At 38.5% G+C, this 22,468-nt stretch overlaps 1 protein-coding gene across 1 annotated transcript; it reads left to right on the forward strand.

The window, feature by feature from the left end:
* Positions 1–1,578: 1,578 nt before the first annotated feature.
* klhl2 (kelch-like family member 2) lies at positions 1,579–19,381 on the forward strand. Its single transcript, XM_088342063.1, has 15 exons — positions 1,579–2,013; positions 3,305–3,424; positions 4,725–4,831; positions 4,895–5,016; positions 5,158–5,320; positions 6,495–6,604; positions 6,679–6,795; positions 8,071–8,220; positions 8,289–8,406; positions 9,924–10,121; positions 10,321–10,422; positions 11,300–11,428; positions 11,495–11,635; positions 13,758–13,901; positions 16,211–19,381. The coding sequence occupies exons 1-15, from the start codon at positions 1,946–1,948 to the stop codon at positions 16,237–16,239; spliced, it is 1,818 nt and encodes a 605-aa protein (XP_088198189.1). The 5' UTR covers positions 1,579–1,945; the 3' UTR covers positions 16,240–19,381.
* The last annotated feature ends 3,087 nt before the right edge of the window (positions 19,382–22,468 follow it).

The raw sequence follows: 22,468 nt of genomic DNA on the forward strand, positions 1-22,468 counted from the left end.
AGGTGGGATAGATGCTGTTTTTTTTCCAGTTCACAATACATTTCTGTAGTTAATTTTAAATTTTTATTTACTGTATATAACAATATAGCTGTGGTTTTTTGTAATGTAAATAGGGGGATTACAGTTATTTATGTTTTGGGTAGGGTGGAGGCTTACTGTGTCACCTAAAAATTCAGATTTGTATGCCTCATCGATATAAATACCATTTTTAAAAGATGTTTTTTTTTCTTTCGCGTTAAATTTTGTTTACTTGTACTGTTCATTTATTTCATAAGATTCAAACTTCTCACTAAAATTTTGCATTTTAAATATTTTTTCCCTATACTTTTTTTTTAATGCAGTGTTTTCCTCACTAGTGTGCCGCAGGAAATTTATCAATTTTATCTTTGCAAAAAAGCATTCCATTGTTGAGTATTATTGCCTCTTTTTCCACCTGTCAGTCGAGTAACTAACATTCATCTAAAACAGTAGGTGGCAGCAGATTAATATTTGTCTTCCTTTTTATATACTATCAATTATCTGAATCTGAAGTAGTACAAAAATATATATTCAGTGAATTATTTTGTTTGGTAATACTGTTTAAGATTGCATTGAACAAATATATATCAAAGTAAAAAAAAATTGCATTTTAAATTATTTTCTTAACAAAAAAAAAACCTGAAAAATTGCTGATAATTGTTTTATTTTTTCATATTTTATTTTCCTTGAAAACCAAGAAAAAGATATAGTAAAAAATGTATATGGTAAAATCCTAAATTAGAAAAACATCTCATCTCATTAGCTGTACCGCTTATCGTCAGTAGGGTCGTGGGTTAGAGAAACATAATTAATGAAAAAGAATAAACCCTACTACTTCCTGAGCCCTTGTAACCTCAAATGAAAATAAAAACTTTATACTCCCAGTTTTCGAAATAGAATAAATTAAGGTTTAAAAAAATGTAAAACAGAGCAGCACGGCGGCGCAGTGGTTAGCGCATGTGCGGCACAGTTCATGTCTTCGGAACCTCCTGTGTGGGTTCAAATCCAGCTCCAGACTTCCTGTGCGGAGTTTGTATGTTCTCCCCGTGCTTGCGTGGGTTTCCTCCGGGCACTCTGGTTTCCTCCCACTTTCCAAAAAAAACATGCATTTCAGGTGAATTGGCCGGTCCAAATTGTGCCTAGGTGTGAATAAGCGAGTGACTTGTCTGTCCCTGTGTGCCCTGCGATTGGCTGGCAACCAGTTCAGGGTGTCCACTGCCCGATGATTGCTGGGATGGGCTCCAGCACCCCCGCGACCCTACTGAGGATAAGCGGTGTAGCTAATGAGGGGGGAGGTGAGGAAAACGTAAAACAGATGGCAGGAATCTTTTTTTTTTAATCAATGGGAGGTCAATTTTCTAATGAATTCAAGTTTTTCTTGACTCAAAAATGTTCATAAACATCAGTTGAAGAGACAAATAAAATGAAATAAAATAAAATTGAATAAAATCAATGTAAAATAAAAATAAGTTTAAAAATAAGATAAACAAAGTCTGTTGTTCCCCGATAGCTCGGTCCTCCACCTCTTGATGGCGCTGTGCTCGTTAGCTACACGTCGCAGAAGTCGAGGACCCTCCTTGCCTACACGTCTCGTTGTTTGTGCGTCTCAAGGAGCAAGGAGAAAGGAGGAAAAGAAAAATAATATGTAGCTTTTCCCAACACAAACACACCCAGCAACGAGAAGAGACATACTGGGGGGACTATCACAAATCTGCCCTGTATCCTTCCAGTCACTTCCTTCGCCCATGGTAGTTAGTTTATCTAGTGGCCACCAGTGAGCTCCCGTCCTTGTCCCTGGCTCACCGGCTCGCCTCGGCATCTGCGTCCGCTCAGGGAGTCACTGCCGTCGGGCTCCTGTGTAGCTAACTCCCCGCCCTATCGCACCAGCGACAAGACCAGGAGGACGAAGAGACCGCGCGGATATGGAATGGTGCATCCCGCTGGGCCAAGTGTGCTGCCGTTGAATACAAGCGGAATCATGGACCCACATCCACTGTAAGTGGAAATGGAATTAGGGATGCGCGCGTGTGTGTGAGTTGACGTTTACGAGTGTGACGGATGGTGGCGCATAGTCAGGCGGTGAAGGAGGGGTGGGCTGCGGGGGGCTAGGTTTTAGTAGTTGACAGCCTGCATTATGTTGATTTCGGGATTTTTTTTTCCTGCTATTAAGTTTTATGTGATTTTATTCAAGGCCAACTCAACACCATGAGGCGAGTGCTTCCACAGCCTTTTGATCAATTGCCTCTGTGTTTTTTAAATGACACGAGTACAACATTATTGTTTTATAATGTGGAACGAGCCTAGAATTCAATGTCTGCAGCAGATTGCAACAGACATATGGAAATACTTGGAAAGGCGTAAAATACATTTTCATACCTGTACACCTCCATGCCCGTACAAACTGTCGTATTTTCCCGTACAAACACAAAATAATCGTACACCATTTTTTTTTTCGGAATGATGCATGATGGGAAATCCCCAGGCGGCAGACGCATGCGCACAGTAGCATCAAACTGCTCGCTTCATCTGCAACGGAAAAAACGATACCGAGATAGAGGCTTCCGTGGCGAACTCCTTTGTCTTGATTGATTTGCAGTTTCGGGATAGTCGGTGTATACCGGATGGTACCCATCATTGACAAATTTGCGTTTTTCCGCACAGATTTCTTGTACGTCGTACTCTTCTTAAAATGCATAAAAAACATACTTTGTATGGCAAAATTGTACAGGTTGACAGGTATGCATTTTCAAGGACTAAATGGTAATGGTCCAAATGTTACTCTACGGGTTAGACAACGGGGGAAAATCAACAAGTGTACTTAATAGTATGTTAAAAAGTTTGCAGAAGACTTGTGTGTTCATAGTTGTATCTGCTTGAATAACACGAAATATTGTGGTTTAAATAAGTGGCCATGTATTACCCTAAAGAAAAATAAAATCTATACTCTGGGAAAGTTTAAATTCTAAAAAATGAAAGAGAAAATGCTGCTGTTGGGTTACTTTGAGCCGCCGGCATTTGTAATCTTTCATCTGCTCCGGTTTATTGCCATGGTGATTATTATTGTTGGCTGTGACTATTAAATCTTTTCTGAAATGTTATGTTGCCCTTCATTTCAAGATGTAGCAGAAAGTTCAAAGCTAAAAATAATTGGAGCACAAGAGATAGTCTAATATTTTCCCCAGCAAAACATAAACATTAACTCACCCAATTGAGAAGGAACTCATACAAATACAGTTGTTTCCAATGCAATTCATTGTTACGTATTGCAACTGTGCTTGTGCCACAGGTGTGCAAGGCTTTGCCCGCATGCTCTGGACAAAGAGGATTGCGTGGAGAAACATGGTGCGGTCACACTCAATCCTCGACACACGAGGAAGGCTTTCAAAGTCATGAATGAGCTGCGAAGGTAATAAATTACAACAAGTTCATGCTAGTCTTTTTCTCCATTTGATTTTTCAATTAATTGTTTAATGTACCGTATACTTAGGGCCCTTGCTAACTATTTAGTTGCCCTAAGCACAAATGCTTTATGTTTTAATTGTATTCTGGTGTTTTGCTTTGTGATGAATACTAGATTGGACCCAAATCAAACTCAAATTTTGTTTTTTGATAAGGACATTTGTTTTGGTATTAAAGGCGGACGCGTGAGACTCACATCTAATAGGCCAGTGCGCTGGAGCGGTCGCCTTCAACACGCCAGTGGGCTATATGAGCTGACAAAAAAGAATTCAAACCAAGGAGAGTGCGCCCTTTAAAACAGTGCGCCAAATGGGTGTGAAAATACGGTACAATAGTTAGCTTTATTTTAACATGGACAACCGGCGAGCGTCGCATAAGCTTCATCTCGTTTCTGCTTTTTTTTTTTACTTTCTCCGCTCCAAACTCTTGTTGCCGTTTCGAAGCCATGTTCGCTCAGGTGTTCACAAAGTTGCGAATGAGGCATAATCGAACATACCACTGGGAGGGGAGGGGGGCACCACAAGACTGGAGATAGGCCGGGACACAAAGCCGATTCACACCTTTTCTCGGGAAATTTGGTTTTGTTTAACCATATTAGCGCATATTATTAACACTTTTAACACTTTACACTTTTTTTTAACGACCCTAAATTATTTTGGTGCCCTCCTGGGCACTTGATGCCCTACACACTGTGCGTTGTGTGTGTTTGCTGGACTACGGCCCTGTGTATACTTTTTAGAGCGAAGCAAGTAAACTAGCATTCATCCAACACCAAATGAAATATATTTTTGAAACGTTTTGCTAAGCAGTTCGAATACTCCATTGTTGGTTAAGTAGACTTATACATGACAACCGGTTGTAATGCATGTAGACAATGTTATGGTCAAGTTGTACAAGAAAATCAAAATACGTCAACAACGGTTTCAGCTTATTAAAGCCTCTGAACTTTATTTGGGTTTAACAAAAAGCGCTATAGTGTTATAATTATAATTATATGAAGAAAAAATTAAAAAAGTGTAGAGAGCTTCATTAGGTGTGTGATTGTTTAAATGTGAATGCAGCTTAATCACTGTTGTGCAAGGGTGTGCACACAGGTATTAATTATTTATTATTAATTATTTTTGACAAACGTTTTTTTTGTTTTTTACTAATTGTTCTATTTACACTGTAGATGACACTAGCGGGAAAAGAGTTGTTAAAAATTTATTTATTTTGTTGATGTTTTTTTCCATGTTGTTTGCCCACAGTCAAAACATGCTCTGTGACGTCACCATCGTAGCGGAGGATGTGGAAATCTCCGCTCACCGGGTGGTTCTTGCTGCCGGCAGCCCCTATTTCCATGCCATGTTTACAGGTGCCCTCCACCTTTTTTCACACCCCTGATTAGGTTTCTAATGAGGAAAAATTCGTGCTTCAGGGGAGATGGCAGAGAGCAGAGCCAAACGCGTGAGGATCAAGGAGATGGATGGGTGGACTTTGGGACTCCTGGTGGATTACATCTACACTGCCGAGATCCAAGTCACGGAGGAAAATGTGCAGGTAGCAAGTAACATACAACTCAACAAATCATTATCAAACATGAGGAGCTATCGGAATATGATTTTGCCTTTTCTCGAGGCAATGGATTTTATGACCGTATTTCCCAATTTGGGTCTTCATTGCCTCTTTAACGTGTGTCAGGCTTTGCTACCAGCCGCAGGTCTTCTGCAGCTGAACGAGGTGAAAAAGGCGTGTTGCGAATTCCTGAGTTCGCAGCTGCATCCGTCCAACTGTTTGGGCATACGTGCCTTCGCTGACCTGCATGCCTGCTCGCAACTGCTCACGCAGGCCAACTGCTATGCAGGTTAATTTGCCTGATGTGTGGCCTTACATTATCTTTTTAAAAATTTTATTATTTTGTTCTATCTGTATTTTTGTCGTCTGCGCTTATATGTGTGCTTGTTGGTTTCTTGGGGGGGGCATTGTCTTTCACATTTATTTAGTTTATCTTACCTGACTTTATTGACGGAACCCCTAAGATGGCCTTGGAGAATTCAATCTAAAATCTTCTGTCACCAAAAGAAATTGCGTTCCTCTGCTTTTAAATTATGTTCTCTCTCAATCTTTGTGTTTCTTCATAACAAAAAAATATTGCCTTCTGCACTTTATAGATGTAGGATGGATAAATGTAAGTACCTTGTAGGTACCTTTCTTTGAACAGGCATGCTTTGGATGGTACTCTGATCAAGTATTACATTAAAAATGGAAAAAAAAGAAAGCATTCCTTCGCCAGGATAGCGCAATGTTTTTTGCCAGGCAATTTAAAGCATTGCGATTTTTATTCCCTGTAGTGTTTTATCATTTTCTCCCAGATATGTTTATGTCCATTTTTATAGTCACATTTTTTCTTCACAAAGGTCGCAGAAAATTGCATATCCTCAGTGTCATGTGACCTATTTCATTTGATTTTTGGGTTTTTGCTTTTATTAAATGTTTACAATATAAAGTTGCTCATGTTGTACAAAACAACTCTCAAAAACAGATACATTTTTAAGAACACCCCTCCAGAATTATTCATACTATTTAAAAGCCTCAAAATTGAGTTGTATACATTCCATAAAGGCAAAAAAGTAAAGAATGACAAAAATGGACATCCATCTTTCCTGACACGAGTGAGACGATATATCGTTAAACATCTTTTATTGCCAGTCACAATAATATGATCACCTGGCATTCTTATATTACTCCAACTAGAGAGTGAAACCAGCTTCAGAAGGAGGAATTTCTTTAAATAAATATGACCAACCAACTTAAATATGTCGCTAATCCATGTATCTGAAGTGATCTTTATCAGTAGGTCACTCGATGACCATCTTTGAATCTGCAGCATACAGTAAAACCCGGATTGAAACCACCCTAGATGTAGGCGCAGTATGGGTACAGATATAGCGTTGGGTAATTAAAACTGACTCATGGATTTTAGGGTTTCACTTTTTCATTGCTACTGGCGTGTGACCAAAGGCGGTTTATTGTTTCAGAGCAACACTTCCCCGAGGTGGTGGGTAGCGAGGAGTTCCTCAATCTGGGCATGGAACAAGTTTCCAGCCTCATTGCCAGTGACAAACTCACCATTCCTAGCGAGGAGAAGGTAAACATGCAACACACAATACGTGCATGCAAGGTACGCTGACAAACCCGACGATTGTTGATGTACACGTGTAGGTCTTTGAATCAGTCATCGCCTGGGTCAACCATGACAAAGACGTGCGGCAAGAGCATTTGGCCCACCTCATGGAGCATGTGCGCCTGCCGCTGCTCACCAGAGAATACCTGGTGCAGGTAACACCACAGTATTTTTTCTTTCAGTCTGAAAATTTATGGCATTTTGGAAGATGTGTTTTATTTGTGTAGCTTCTCTTTGAATGTTTTTTTTATTTTGTATCAGGGAATTTAATCATCATGTCTATGGAAGACCAATCCTGCCATATTCAAAAATAAATGTATAAATAAATAAAAACCCACAAATATGTGCTAAAAAATAACTGAAATCATAAATAAATAACCTAACGTAATAACTGGGTCGCCTCCTGATTTGAATAACATTTTGTTGTGACAAAATACGCAACAAATGATACAATACAAGCTACACGACAAAAGAAATGACAAAATAAATATCAGAATACATAAATGACCAAATGCATACTGTAAATATATAACTAAACGGCAGTCAGACCTTTAGGCATTACACAATTTATTTATGTGCTATTTTATTTATATGGCATATATTTCTAGGTTTTTATCTGTTTGTAGATTTATTTCTACAAAATGCAGGATTGATCTTCCATACAAAATGGGTGCATGATTCTAGTAATTTCCAACAATATATCCATATACAAATATAATATAGTATCGTAGCCTATGAGGTCTATCCAAGGCGGGATTATTGCTAGTTGAAAACATTGATAATTGTGTTTTACACTGTGAAATTAATTGAATGTTATGTTTGTATGTAAGATGTCAGTCTTGAATGGGCGGAGCAGAGGGAGAAATGGTATGAACTTGAGTTGGTGCTGTTCCCTCAGTTTCACTGCCTTAAAACTATTACAAAATATTTTTTTTAATCTTTATTAATAATGCTGTTATTGTATATATTATTATAGACAGTTATAATTTATATCATTGTATGTTATTATTATTTTTAGTAGTAGTAGTATTAGTGTTTCTAATATTGTTTTGATTGCTGTTATTATAGTTCTTATAAATGTTATTAATTTTTTAATTTGATTTGATAAAGGAAAAATGTATATTTTTCTGTTATTACCCTTTTGGCTGTAATTTTTTGGCGGGTTATTCTTTTTTTTTTGTCATTTACAATGAATATGTATGCACAAAAGCCTTCCATCGCCTACCACGGGTAGGGCAGTTAAAAATTTTTATTGCTGTCTTTAACTCCTTGCTCTCATGTAGGTTTGGGATCGGGATTTTTATAACTACCAGAATTGTAGGCCTCTACAACCCTTTGAGACTTTATGTGATTAAGTGTTATACAAATAAATGTGACTTGACTGAAAATATGTACTGCAAGCTGATAGGTCACTCTTTTTATAAATTCAGCGTGTAGAGGAGGAATCCCTCATCAAGAACAGCAGCGCGTGTAAGGATTACCTGATCGAGGCCATGAAGTACCACCTTCTGCCAGCTGAGCAGCGCGCACTCATGAAGACGTCACGTACACGCATGCGGACTCCCGCCTGTTGCCCTAAGGTAGCAAAATAGACCAGTTTCATTCCTGTAAAATAAACTGAATTATTAAGGCACGTGTTTTGATTCAGGTGATGGTAGTGGTTGGCGGGCAGGCACCTAAGGCCATTCGTAGTGTTGAATGTTATGACTTTGAGGAGCAACGCTGGTACCAGGTTGCTGAGCTGCCCACTCGCAGATGCAGAGCAGGTAGGAAGCTAAAGAGGCTCATGCTAAATAATAGTAAATGTTTGTATTGATCTTTTCGCAAAGATATACCGGAATGTTAGTTTAAGAAACCCAGGCTGCCATGACACGATGCAATTTATCTTTAATGAATCTTGCCTTACATTTGCATGTTTTGTGTTGTAAGGCAGGGTAATTATGGCATACTTTGCTATGCTACTAAGCAACCAAACTTAATTTAGGGGGGGAATAGTAACTATAAGGAAGAAGCATAAAATACTTTTATTATTATTCATTAGTAAAGTTAGACTTGGTTGCAATTTGGCCCAGTGTCTTAAAAACAGACTTTTTTTTCCAATGTTTACGATTTAAACAACTCAAAATTAGGTTTATCAAATAGAGATTCTATAAGGTAAATACTGTATGTCATACTTGTTTTATATTGTGGCCCTCATCCGCCATTACATATATCAAGTAGCCGGACCATTGAAAAGATCCCATACTCTGCCATAAATTACTAAGATAATACGTTTTTCCTTTGTTTTTTTTAAAAGAAGCTTAAGAACATTAGGAAAATGTTGAAACTTTAAGGAACATTACTTTTGTCTAAACATGTCATGAATTACCTGAGATTTCATTATAGTTTAAACTAGAGTAAAGTATGAACATGTACTGAAAAGTGTGAAAAAGTACTGAAATGTAAAAAAGAAACGGGTATTACAAAGTAAGAGAAAGTATTAAAACACGTGGAAAAGTACTGGATAGTATACAAATTTACAAAAATGGCTGTTAAAGGTTTGGTTCAGAATTTGAAACTTTCTTACTCTCTGCTGCCTTCTCCTGACTTTAAATCATGATCACAGTCTCAGTCAGCTCGTTCAAACAAAAACTGTGACGGGCATAAAGACACTTTCCAACCTCATCCCCCTGCTCCCCCCTTTTCTTCTACATAATGTGTTGCGCATCCTGGAACAGCGTTGATAAAAGAAAGATAAAAGCAGAATAAATAAAGGCTCTTTTAAATTAGTTGGGCATTGTTAACCTACCAGTATACTCAATAGTGAAAATATTGTCCTCTCAACCTTTTAAGGACACCCCAAACAACAAAACCCACCTTTAACTATAAAAACTTAAAAGTGGTAAAAAGTACTGATAGGTAATAAAACACAAAAATGTAAAAAAAGTAAACTATGTGCTGAAAAGTTCAAAAAGTATTACAACATATTGAAATGTACTGAAGAGTATGTAAAAATACAAGAGGATGAAAACATCTTTCAAAGATGAAAATCCACAAAAAGCAGGGAAAAGGAAAACAAGTAGTAAAAAGTACTGGAAAGCCTGGGGATTGAGTGTGTGAGACTTTTGCAACTTCTGGTTATATATATTTAAAACTGCAGACTATTTTATGACATGATGCGTCTCATTTTTTGTGCTGGTTTCAGCGTTTTCTTGCAAGCTGCTATTAATACATCGACAGACTTATTTTTGACATTTTGGTTGTAAAGGAATTTGCAGGTTTTTTTTTTTTCATGTACTTCCAGGCGTGGTGTACGTAGGAACATGCGTGTACGCAGTAGGGGGTTTCAACGGTTCCCTACGAGTGCGCACGGTGGATTGTTATGACCCCGTGATGGACCGTTGGACCACTGTATGCAGTATGCAAGACCGGCGATCGACACTTGGGGCCGCCGTGCTCAACGGACTTTTATATGCTGTGGGGGGCTTTGACGGAAGTACAGGTACAGATGTTTCTTTGTGCAGAGTCGATGTTTTTTCTTTATGTGGGTTTAATAAGATAAACATTCTTCTCTCATAAAGTTAATGTATTTTAGCATGTGAGATGAATATTCTAATTGGGTCGGTTTTATCTGTTTGGATATGGCTTCACAGATCTTTCTATTGCTCAAACATGTTGCCATTTAATGTGTACCTTGCTAGGTCTTTCCACGGTCGAGGCTTACAACACCAAGACTGATGAGTGGTTCCACGTGTTGCCCATGAGCACACGGCGTAGCAGTGTAGGAGTGGGTGTTGTAAATGGTAAGGATTAATTTTAGCCCCCATATTTTTGCAAGTTAAGTGTAGTGACGTTTTACGCATTCCAAGTGTTTGCTTCATTGAATTTAAAAGAAACGCTACATATATTCTTTATCTCACGATAAGTACAGTTACGATAATTTTAGTTAAAAGATTTCTGTTAATTGTTGGGGTATCCAACCAGATTTTTTGGGGGGCTGCCAGAGATTGGGTCAGGGTAAGGTTGGACTGTATCAGGTTTAGCACAAGAAAAGCCTTGATAAAATCATACCGTTGTTCTCAAATATACTAAAATAAATCGATAAAAAGAAGTTCTAAAAATAAACAAAAAAATTGAGAATCAGAGTAAAAAAATTAGAAAAAAAAATCGAGTAAGATCAACGAAACTACTATAAATATATAGTGAGTAGTAAAATGTCATTATTATTATTTAGATTATTTACACTAACCGTAATGAATGGATGCTCGAGATATTAATTTCTGAACATAAACTCTTATGAACATGGCTTCTTGCAAAATAATTTATCGGAGCATTTAACTTCTATGACATATGGCAAAGCTAGTACAGCCAAGTTGTGTTTTAGAGCCATGGTCAAGCAGATAAAATGTTTTAACCCACAGAAGAAACTCAACAAAAGTTATTTCTGAGACTCGTCTACTATCCTTTAGGCTTCAGTTCAACAACAGTGAGATGTGTCAAACTCTTACTTATAAGGGGGGGGGCTCACAATATTGTGTTTGAGACCCCTGGTTTATTGAATACACTGGCCAAAATTAAAAATACTAAACAACGTCATTTCGGAATGAAACACAAAATCATAAATGCACGAACCTGTGATTTTTTTCTTTTTAAACATACTGTATACCTTGTTTCTGTCAGGGATCCTGTATGCTGTCGGTGGTTACGACGGCGCCACCAGGCAATGCCTGAGCACCGTTGAAGCTTACAACCCAAAAAGCAACACATGGAGTTACATTGCCGAAATGGGAACACGACGAAGCGGAGCAGGTAGGTTTTTTTCCCTGTTTGTCTTCCACTACCCCTTTTTCACAATACATTCTTCTGCTTTGCCAGGTGTTGGCGTGCTGAAGGGTTTGCTGTATGCTGTGGGTGGCCACGACGGCCCTTTAGTGAGGAAGAGCTGCGAAGTCTTTGATCCGGCCTCCAACAGCTGGCGACAGGTGGCCGATATGAACATGTGCCGCCGTAATGCAGGTAGGACCGACAAGAGTGGTATTATTATGTGATTCAAATACAGCCAGCCTTTTGACAGTGGTAAAAAGTGCTAACTGTATTTAGGTCAGTTTTTTTTTTAATCATTTGGTGTCATGCCCCTCCTAGGAATAAGAAAAGCTCTCAGGAACAAAACATTGATTGCTCGATATTGGCGATGACATGTCCCCTCTGTTCAATGCCGAATCTTTGCATTACTTCGGACAAAAATAAAAACAAAACTCAAGCGGCTTCGCGTGATTGGGGCGTAATGTCTTTAAATGAAGGCCACATTTATTTGGCTCCATTATCTCAGGTGCCAACATTTTTAGATACAGTACGACACTGATCTGCAACAGCATATCATTAAAATCGCTGATTAAAGGCGTTGGCAACAAATTACTTAATCGATCCGTTGTCGCGCGATTTATGCGTCACTCATTACGTCACCGAGCCAGTGACGTCCTAGGCAGCGCAAGTCGGCAAGAATAACAAAGCGAGGTAGAGTGCGAGTTAAGGCGATATCTTCAAAGGCTACGGTCAATTCAACTCATAAAACATGACAGACACGGAAAAAACAGTTCGTCCGAAGTCTGCAAAAGTGTGAGAGCACGCCACACTGTGTGTGTGTGTTAGAGGGAGATACCTTTTAGTTAAGTTAAGTGATAGAATAAAATTTATTTGGGCACATCAGAAAAAACAGTACCAACCACTAATTAACAAAAGGGAACCTCGAAATATTTACACCAAACACACGGGGGGAAAAAAGCGCTGAACAATACAATGATATCATAAACATGTCCCCGGATGGAGTGGGTTTAAGCAGTTTTAATTGTGCTCTATAAAAAATCTCCACTTGATGTTAATAAGTTTAAGATTAAGGATCAAGTTTTACCTTTCTGGCAAAGTCTGAGTGATAATTTTGCCATAATAATATTAATGCTATACGTTCTTATCTCAATAGAAAAGCACAAACAATGACAAGCTTCACAATGAGAAAGACACATATCATGCACGCCACAGCGAGCAGCTGTCATCAATGAGATCCTCATTGACACGCTCACATTTTTGCATTTCAATGAAAAGTTCTCAAGGAAGAGTGATTGGGTTAGTGAGCAAAGATGTGGGGTCTCCCTCTGCTTGTTAATGTTGAAAATAATGTTTCCGGGTTTTCACATCTGCATTTATTTCCCCTTTTCAAACGTTTTTTTCACTTTTTAAAAGACTCTTACACATTTGCATGCATATAACATTTATTTGTATGTATTTATTGTAAAGTTATTTGACAAACACATAGAATGTTAATGTCGTTTGTTGATTTCTTGTTCCAAAAGCTCATGTCCCTTAAAAATGCCTTTCATGTACATAAAAAAGTATATATTTGCTGGTGTATAACATACATTTGTATTTATTTTGTCAGTTCTTTGAAAAACACTTGTTTTTTTTTTTAATTGTTTAATATTGTAGAAAATTCTGTTTTGTGCATAAAATCTAAATGTTCGAATAAAGAAGAGGAAATTTATAAAGTGTTTTTTTTATCTGTTTCTTCGATTCATTTAAAAAATTATCGTCCTATTAATTGATTATTAAAATTATCGTTAGTTGCAGCACTTGATCTTTTCCTCGTCCATAGTCACGCTTTTTCATATTTCTTCAGTTTTCGAGAGACTTTTGTTCGTCTCTTTATCTCTGTTCTTTTTCGCCTGGCTTCTCATCCCTAATAAATATTGTTTTCAAACTTTAGGTTGAGGGTCTGCTACACTTCGTGTCAACACTTTACACTCAGTGCAGAGTGCTAATGCTCAATGTAAACAAAACTTCTTCACCAAGAGCGCACACTGCCAATGATAGCGCCACGGCCCCCTGTAGTAGTTGGGGCGCAATTGCACTTTATTACCGCAAAGTGAAAACAAAATCCCCCAAGTCATACGCGCCTCCCTTGGCACAGCTTCGCACCCCCTTATTCATCACTGCTTTTGGTGATGAATAAATAAAACTGAATGACTTTCACTTTATTTATTTTTATTTATCAGAATTGTGTAATTGTGTAAAAGCATAATGAATGACAGGCAAAATAATTCTCAAACAACATATTAGCCGATATATAATGAATATTTTATGTCAGGTGTCTGCGCTGTCAACAACCTGTTGTACGTGGTGGGGGGCGACGACGGCAGCTGCAATCTGGCATCGGTGGAATTCTACAACCCCTCCTCAGACAAGTGGACGCTGCTACCAACCTGCATGAGCACGGGACGAAGCTACGCAGGTCGGTTGGTTCTCAAAACACAACACCGAGAGCCAATAATTGCAAAAAAAAAATTAGAGCAGTGGTCACTAACCTTTTAAAAGATGCGAGATACTTTTTGCTACGGATTTGACATGAAGGGCTACCAGTTTGATATGCATTTCTTAAATAGAAAGTTATCACGTTATTATTGTGTTGTTACTATGTTATTACAGGGTTGTAACTATTAGAAGTCGAGTTGAAATGGGCTCAGTCAACCACTAAAACATCATTCCCGTTAGAAATCAAATTTCCTGGAAAATTACAATGACTGGTGAGCTATTTTCAGAACCTATCTAAGGCCTACTCAGGTCTTCTTCGGGGGCTACCTGGTCCTCATTGCGTACAAGGTGAGCCCTATATTTTGCGACAACAATGCTAGGGCAACCATACTGTGGAGAATAGTGCAGATTGTAACACAGATGTGAGAAGTTGTCTTTTTGTGTTGTTGTCGGCGGTTACCACGATACTGGACCAAATTGCATTGGCTTGTCATTGTTCCTCGAGGATTAAGGGAAATTCCAGTTACCTGACAATGACTTCAATTGTACGGAAATATATCTGCAGTTCATTTTTTTAATAACTTCTACTGCTGTTCAATTGACATTTATAAATTGAGGACTGATTTTTAGTTAACAAAGTTTAAATGTCGTGAATACTTTGTTAAAAACAAATAAAGTGCTGTCCAATATCTCTCCCCTATCATGCATTCAAACATTAAATATGAACATTTTATTATTTTGTAAAAACATCTACTAATTTCTCCTCTTGAAGGCCATCGTAAATGTTTTAGACATCACTGGGATGTTTTTTACTTAGAGCACTTGCATTGTGCAAAGAGTAGCATGCTGATTTCCCCGGTGCCGCGCACACTTGTGGTAACTGAGCGCCAGAATGATCAAACATGTTTGATATTCAACGTCATTGGCATTGTGATGTTTTCATCCAAAAAGTTCCCCTGCATACCCGAAGATTGCTGGGCTGGACTCCAGCACCCCCACGACCAGACTGATAATAAGCAGTGTAAAAAATGGATGGAAGAATGGATATTAAATAAGACTTTTATGCAACGTAAGGGACATTAGAAGTTGGGGATGAATAACTAATTATATCAGTTATCTGTTTTTAAGTCAAAATGGCCCATTTTAAGGAACTGTTGTTTGAGTTGATGGCGGAAACAAGTATGCTGCTTTTTATTGGTCATTTAACCAATCAGAAAAGTGTAAAGTCGTATAAATTGTTAATAAATAATGCAATATCAAGGAATAAACATATTGTTGGGTGTAACAACCGCGCCCGTAATTAAGCTCACAATATGGGTGCGATGCTCAACCGGCACTTGTTTAAGTTGAACATCAAGGCTTGCCAAGAACTCTGAGTTCTTGTGCTCTGCTGTGGTGTATTGCGCAGCACCAGACGTAGACTTTCCCGAGCCTTAAGCAAGTCAAACACCCCCAGATCCACCAAACCAGCTAGCACAGATTGCTCTGCTATGGCTTACAAGTCTTCCCTGCGGCAGATCTGCAGGTTACTAACAAACTCCTCCAAATCAAAAGCAGACCTGTATATGTATGCCCTGTACTCTCTAAACACAGATATGCACACAGAAGGCCAAAAGTCCAATCCCTACATACACAGGTACTCACACCTACAAATAAGGTACACTGTATACGTGCTTTTGCCCCAGGACACACAAACTCCCAGGCGAGCCCCCACTGTTACAGCCCTTAAACTCTAGGTTTTCTCAAATATAGTATAGAGTGTGACAGAAATTAATTAAACCAGAAAAATGGGAACCTGAATGGTCTGAATCAAATAATAGTAACTGTGTGGCAAAACGGTATTAAATAACAACAATAGGATAACAAAACGAGGACTTCAATGAAACAATTTATCTCAGGACCAGGCCAAAGGGCTATTGGAAGTATGCTTAACACAAGGACTTGATAAAAGAGCTAAAAAGGGAACAAGCTTAAATGAATAGGACAGCGCCACCCCAATGCAACAACACATGCTGTACCATTGGGGTTTAAAGATATCAGCTTTGGGTTTTTTTTTTTACAGACAAAAAAAAGATATTTATGTCCAAAAACCATTTTAATGACCACTCAAGTTTGATATTTAGTATCAAATATCCCCATTTAAAATCATCAAATTCAATCTTAAATTATCCAAACAGCACTGTAACTTAAACTGTTTGTAAATATGATACTCTTGTAGTTATCGAACTTTCTCTTTAAAACCTAACTCTTGGAAAAAGTCACTTTTCCCTTTTTATTTTTTTATTTTAGGTGTGACTGTGATCGATAAGCCCTTATGACTGCTGGGGAGCCCTGCTATTGATTAGAAGCAGAATTTGCTGAATTCTCAAGTGGGAGCTGTGGCTGTCTCCTTGCCACATTTGCACGTTGATCACTGACGTTGACAGGTTGTGAGACGGAGCCCGCAACGATGAAGGTGATGACGTCGGCCACCACGAAGATTATTTTTGCACTTAACGTGAGCCTAGGAGGGGCAGAGTTAAACCAGTGTTTTAATCCTGTCGCGGGTGGGTGGACAAGCGACCTGAATGACGGCTGGGCAGTCAGATGCCGTAACTGAATGACTACTGACTTATAGCTACTAAACGTGCTAACGTTTGCTAGCAGAGATGATGCTGCTCTAGTGGGACTATGAAACTTTTATTGCGCTGGAGCATTTGTGCTTGTTCGTGCGCTTGCCTTCAAAGGTTCTATGTTGCTTGTGAGCCAGTTTGTTTGTGAGCGTGTTTGTTTGTGTGCATTTTGAGTTGTCGGCTGCATGAATGCACTGTGTGTGGTCGCTCCGTTTGTGTTTGAGTGTTGAAGAGATTTTCAAACAATTGGCCGCTTCCTCCTCCTTTTTCGGCAGCCTTTTGCACCTTTTATAGACAAAGTGACAACAATTGGTAAAGGTTTATAAACACTGCCTTTTTTTGAATTATACAAAATTTGAAGTCGTTTTTTTCCACCAAAGCAGACTTTTTTTGTGAAAACCTTTTTTTTCTTAATACAGATGCTGCCCTACTTACAAACAAGATAGGTCCCAGACGATTGTTCGTAAGTTGAATTTGTTCGAAAGTTGCTTCAGTTCTATATTTTAAATGGAATGTATGTTTAAGGTTTATATAAGTATGTCTAAGGCTTGTATAAGTAACCTTTATTGTTTATTGTACCCAAAAATAAACATTTAATAAGATAATATGCTCTATAAAGGTAAAGTGAGGTTTAACTTACTTTTGGGAGATGCACTTCAAAAGGTCCTCCTCCGTGGTAAAAAGTGGCCGAAAAAAAGCGTTCTGACCATTTTCTCAACCGCATCAAGCTTTCTTATTCCTCTTTCGTTTCAAAAGAAACAGCTCTCCTCTTCCTTACTCTTTACACTAACCATATTGAATGGATGCTCAAGATATTAAACAATTTAAATGTCAAAGTTCTTAATGCACTGGAGATGGTATAGACAGTATAGAATGTTTACACACAAACTAGGAAGAGGAAGCGGATTTTTTTCTTCCGGGTGAATGTTGGGTGACCTCCCACAGCGCCACACGCCGGTAGCGGCGGAAAGAAGCAGTACAGTAATGTCTTGTACTCGGAAAAAGGTGCACACAATACAAAATCGAACTTACAGCAAAATGTTCGTATCTACCGTTTATCGTAAGTCGAATGGTCGTAAGTAGGGGAGCATCTGTAAACTTTATCTTTAAAAATATTTTTTCTTTACAATTTTTTTTCAAAATAGAGAAATGAAAACGTTTTCCTCAAAAATCCTAAATATTTTCTTTGCAGAATACTTCGGTATTATCTTTTTTTTTTTTTTAACTTTTCTTAAAAAGCAATGAAGTAAAGTAAAGAAAAAAATTCCCTCTCCGCTCCCTCTCAAAAAAGCTACTTTTGGATAAACAAAATCCCAACTTATATGTTGAAAATGTTGTTTAATTTGACTTTTCTAAAACGTTTACATTTTAAATGACCTACTTGATTTTAATTACAAACATATTATTATCAAAACGTAAAAAAACAACTCTTGAAAATACTTCCCCCAAACTTAATTGCTTAAAGATTTTTTTTAATTTGATAATTTTTTTTTGTCCCTGTGTGCCCTGGGATTGGCTGGCAACCAGTTCAGGGTGTCCCCTGCCCACTGCCCGAAGAAAGCTGGGATGTGCTATAGCACCCCCGCGACCCTACTGAGGATAAGCGGTACAGATGATGGATGGATGGATGGATGGATAATTTTAAATTTGCTGGTAAAATTGTTTACTCAAAAATAGCACAACTTTATTTTATTAGAACATTTTATTATTTAAAACTATTTTTCCTGCCTCTTGCTCTCAAAGACAAATAAAGTACTCTTAAAAAAGAAAGAATTTTCTACCAACATTATTGTAAAAATATATATATATTTCAAATTTATCCAAGATAATAAAATTCTTCTCCACAAAATAAAACCTAGCTTTAGCTAACTAATTGATTTCATATGCAAACTAATTCTCAATTAGTTATCTTTCCTGTGACATTTTTCTGCTCCTCCCAAATATTTTTCTTTAAAGGGACATTGTGTATTATTTAGTGCTGCTTAGTGGTAAAAACAATCAAAAAAGCAATATTAATTTAAATAATAAGCAAAAACATACAAAGTATGATATATACGCTCATCTTTTTAATCCTCGTCAGTTGAAACATTTGTATTTAGGGTGACATGGAGGGAGCTGACTTGATTTTTGCCGTCCTGCTGGACAACAAAACTGAGAAAAAAAAATTGCTACGTTTTCATGACTGAGGTCTGTAGTTTGTATTCTTCCTTGTGCTTTGTAGCACTGGTTTTTGGCTGCACCGCACAAAACGCCGACATCTGGTGGTGAAATATTACACGGTGTCCCTTTTTAAAAGATGAGGCCGTTTCTAATTTAATTTTTACATCTCAATGGTACCATTTGAAAATGCAACAAAGAAGAAAGGCTTTGTCAAAAGAGGATGCCAAATGCATGCCATTCTGAAAGAAAGGTGCTAGCTAGCCATTTGGCTCTTTTTGTGAGTGAAGTTACAGTATCGCACGTTCTTTACTGTTTCCCGGCAGCCATGTTTGCTCATTGCATGTGCTCCCCCTGAGCGCATCTCCCCATAAAACTGACGTACTATGAATGTGCCAATTTTACATTATCTTCTCCAATTCCAGAAAGTGACCAAACTTGGAGGGTATTTTTTTTTACCCCCGCTTTGTCTCCTACCTTTACAGTGACTGCTTTTGCTGCATTTTTTGTCAACTGTATATGGAAGATGTTGTGTGGGCTTATTGACTTTGGATATGTTTTACATTACATGTTTTGTAGAGCATTATTAATACATAATATGCTTCATGTATTTAAAAAGGAAAAGCTGTGAAATGACTTACAGTGATCTGTTTTTAAAACCTTTGCCAAATCAGTAAACTATTTAAATGGATTGTTGTGTTTATTTTCCTCTCTGCTTTTCATACAATTTGTTTAAAAGATAAGCCACCCTTTGCACTAAGTTTGGTAACTTACAAAGTTTTGAAAAGAATCGATCACTACAAAACTTTCACAATTTCTTAGATCTCAGATCTAGGATCAGTATTGTCAGAAGTTCTGGAGCAAAATGAAGGTACAGTCAGTATTGGGGGACACAATCATTAACCTCCGTTTTGGTGATGAAATTGCCGATTTTCCCGGAGACCAACAGAAACTAAGAGATCTGGTCAATTGCCTGGACAAAGCATGAACCGAGTATGGAATGGAAATAAGCACAGAATAAAAACAAACATAATGACCAACAATCCCCTAGCTATCACCACAAACATCACCATCAACCACAGAGAGCTTGAACCTGTCACCAAATTTAAATATCATGGAGCTGTCATATCAGAAGAGGGGTCAGAACCAGAAATGGTGGCCAGGCTAGCTTAAACAACAGAAGGACTTGCCAGAATGAAACCCATCTGGATGGACAAGAACATAGCAGTAAAATCAATTATCAGACTTATGCAAGTGCCGGTTACCTTCTTGTTCCGCTTGTGAGACATTGACTCTCACAGAAAAACTGGAAAGGAAAATCCAGGCCAGGGAGGTGTGATGTAACAGGAAACTTCTAGGCATCGGCTACATACCCCATGCAAAAAACAAAAAAGGTTTGAGCACAAACAGAAGAAACATTGGACCCTACGAAGAACTGTTGTGAACTGTGTGCAATTGCAAACTTAGGTAGTATGGTCACGTCACAAGATCAGGACTGGCCAAGATAATTCTCCAGGGCACAGACCAAAGAGGCAGGAGGAGAGGAAGACAGAAAAAGAACTGGGCCAACACCTTTAAGGAATGGACTGGTGCCAACTGTGCCAAGACCTTAGAACGGGCCAGGGACCATCAACAGTGGGGAAATATAGCTAGCCACTCCTTGCACATCTGTTTTTCTGCACTATTGTACTTACAGCGTTATTGTTACAGTGTTATTGTTCTGTTTACCTGACTTGTTTACCTGACGACACATTTTGCACATCTGGTTAGCTACTCCTCTTGCACTATTTGCGCTACTGTAAAATACTATACATAGCCATAGTTATTTAGTATATTATTAGCACTCAATACTACAACTCATCTCATCTCATCAGCCGTACCGCTTATCCTCATTAGGGTCGCGGGGGGGCTGGAGCCCATCCCAGCCATCTCCGGGCAGTGGGCAGGGGACACCCTGAACTGGTTGCCAGCCAATCGCAGGGCACACAGGGACAGACAACTCATTCGCTCATTCACACCACGCATGTTTTTGGAACATGGGAGGAAACCGGAGTGCCCGGAGGAAACCCACGCAAGCACGGGGAGAACGTACAAACTCCACACAGGAAGTCTGGAGCTGGATTTGAACCCACGACAGGTTCCCATGACATGAACTGTGCCGCACAAGCGCTAACCACTGCGCTGCCGTGCTGCCTACTACAACTCAATACAACATTTTATTTATATCTGTACATTCAAGGAAACTGTGCGGGTCAGATGTATCGACATTTCGTTCTGTATACACGTGTACTAGAATGACAATAAAGTAGATCTGAATCTGAATCTGAAAGTTGTCCAGAGTTGCGTCCTCATTGGTGCCCTGATGACCCATGTGATAAGGGGATCCCTGAACCATGAATTGATCAGTATTGTCACACAAACACCGCTGCCTGTCATTGCCAAGGTCTGGCTTATCTTTGAAGAGTGGGATGACGCTTTACACTGAAAAACAACATTGTCCAGAAGATGAGGATGCTGTATCTGAGTCAGATCAGGAGGCTTCCCCTGTGACTGGTGACCATGGAAACCAGTATCATCTGTTTCATGTGGGGGAGCAAACGTGACTAAAAAAATTGGCCTGGAGAGGGATGGGCGCCGCCAGGCTGTACTTGCCCAAGATACACCACAGGAACTGGTGCCCTGACGACCACAGCAGTTAGGGGATCCGTAAATGGTGAATTACTTCCTTAGCCATTGTGAAAATGATAAATGTAAATGGTCTGCATTTTTTTAGCGCTTTTCAAGTCACTGAAGACCTCCCAAAACGCTTTATAATGTGCTTCACACCCATATGTTAGTTGTGTCATAACATTACAAATTTCTAAACTTCAAATCGTGTTTATGAGATAGTACACGTGATTTTGGTTATTCGATGTATCAAAAGTGTTTTACTTAATTAAACAAAGTGTTTTCACACCACTAGGGGTTGCTGTATTATACACACTGGGCCTTTAAATGTTTTTGGAAGGGGCGATTTACAGAGCTCGGATGTTGTAAGAAGAAGCCTTACTAACTTCCTTTTTGTCTGCCGGGAATTCCAAATACCTGCCCCCCAGAGAAATGAACACGCTATAAAGTAATGTAAACTTAGAGAATATAATCATTTTAGCTAAAATGAAAAAAGTGTATTTTGGCTCACACCAAATTGAGAAAGTAGACATTTTAATGTAGGCTAATACATACTGTATCCTAAAACTTTCCCACATTTTTTTTCAACACGGACTGATGATAATTATTGTGATAAAATACATTTTAAATTCCTTCTGCCGTTTTGTTATTTTGTTGATTTAAGTGTAATCATTCTAACACAGGGGTCGGGAACCTATGGCTCGCGAGCCATATATGGCTCTTTCGATGAGTATCTGTGGCTCAGCGACAAATTCGCGTGCAAAAATTCTCCATCTTGTTAAAAAATTGAAAAGCCTATTCAACTCAGGTACACGCAAAGCCAAACCAACATTAAATCAAAAAGCATTACTTCACTGTATATATAGGGCACGTTTTTCACTACAATTTACAGTCAAGGTGTCACACAAAAAAAGGGGGAAAAAAACTCGTTTTGGCTTTACAACGCTAAAGAATCCTTTCTATAAAAGTTCACTATATAATCTGTGTTCAGTGTTCAGATACCTTATGATGAATCCACAGAACTGTAAATACGCCAAAACACCGGAAGAGAATTTAGTCATTTGATTGGGTGAGTGGGAGGCAGGGGTCATCATTAATTGATTTTTGGAAA

This window comes from Urocampus carinirostris, chromosome 8 (genome assembly GCF_059441175.1).
Source record: "Urocampus carinirostris isolate Australia breed hairy pipefish chromosome 8, RoL_Ucar_1.0, whole genome shotgun sequence".
NCBI classification, from domain to species: domain Eukaryota; kingdom Metazoa; phylum Chordata; class Actinopteri; order Syngnathiformes; family Syngnathidae; genus Urocampus; species Urocampus carinirostris.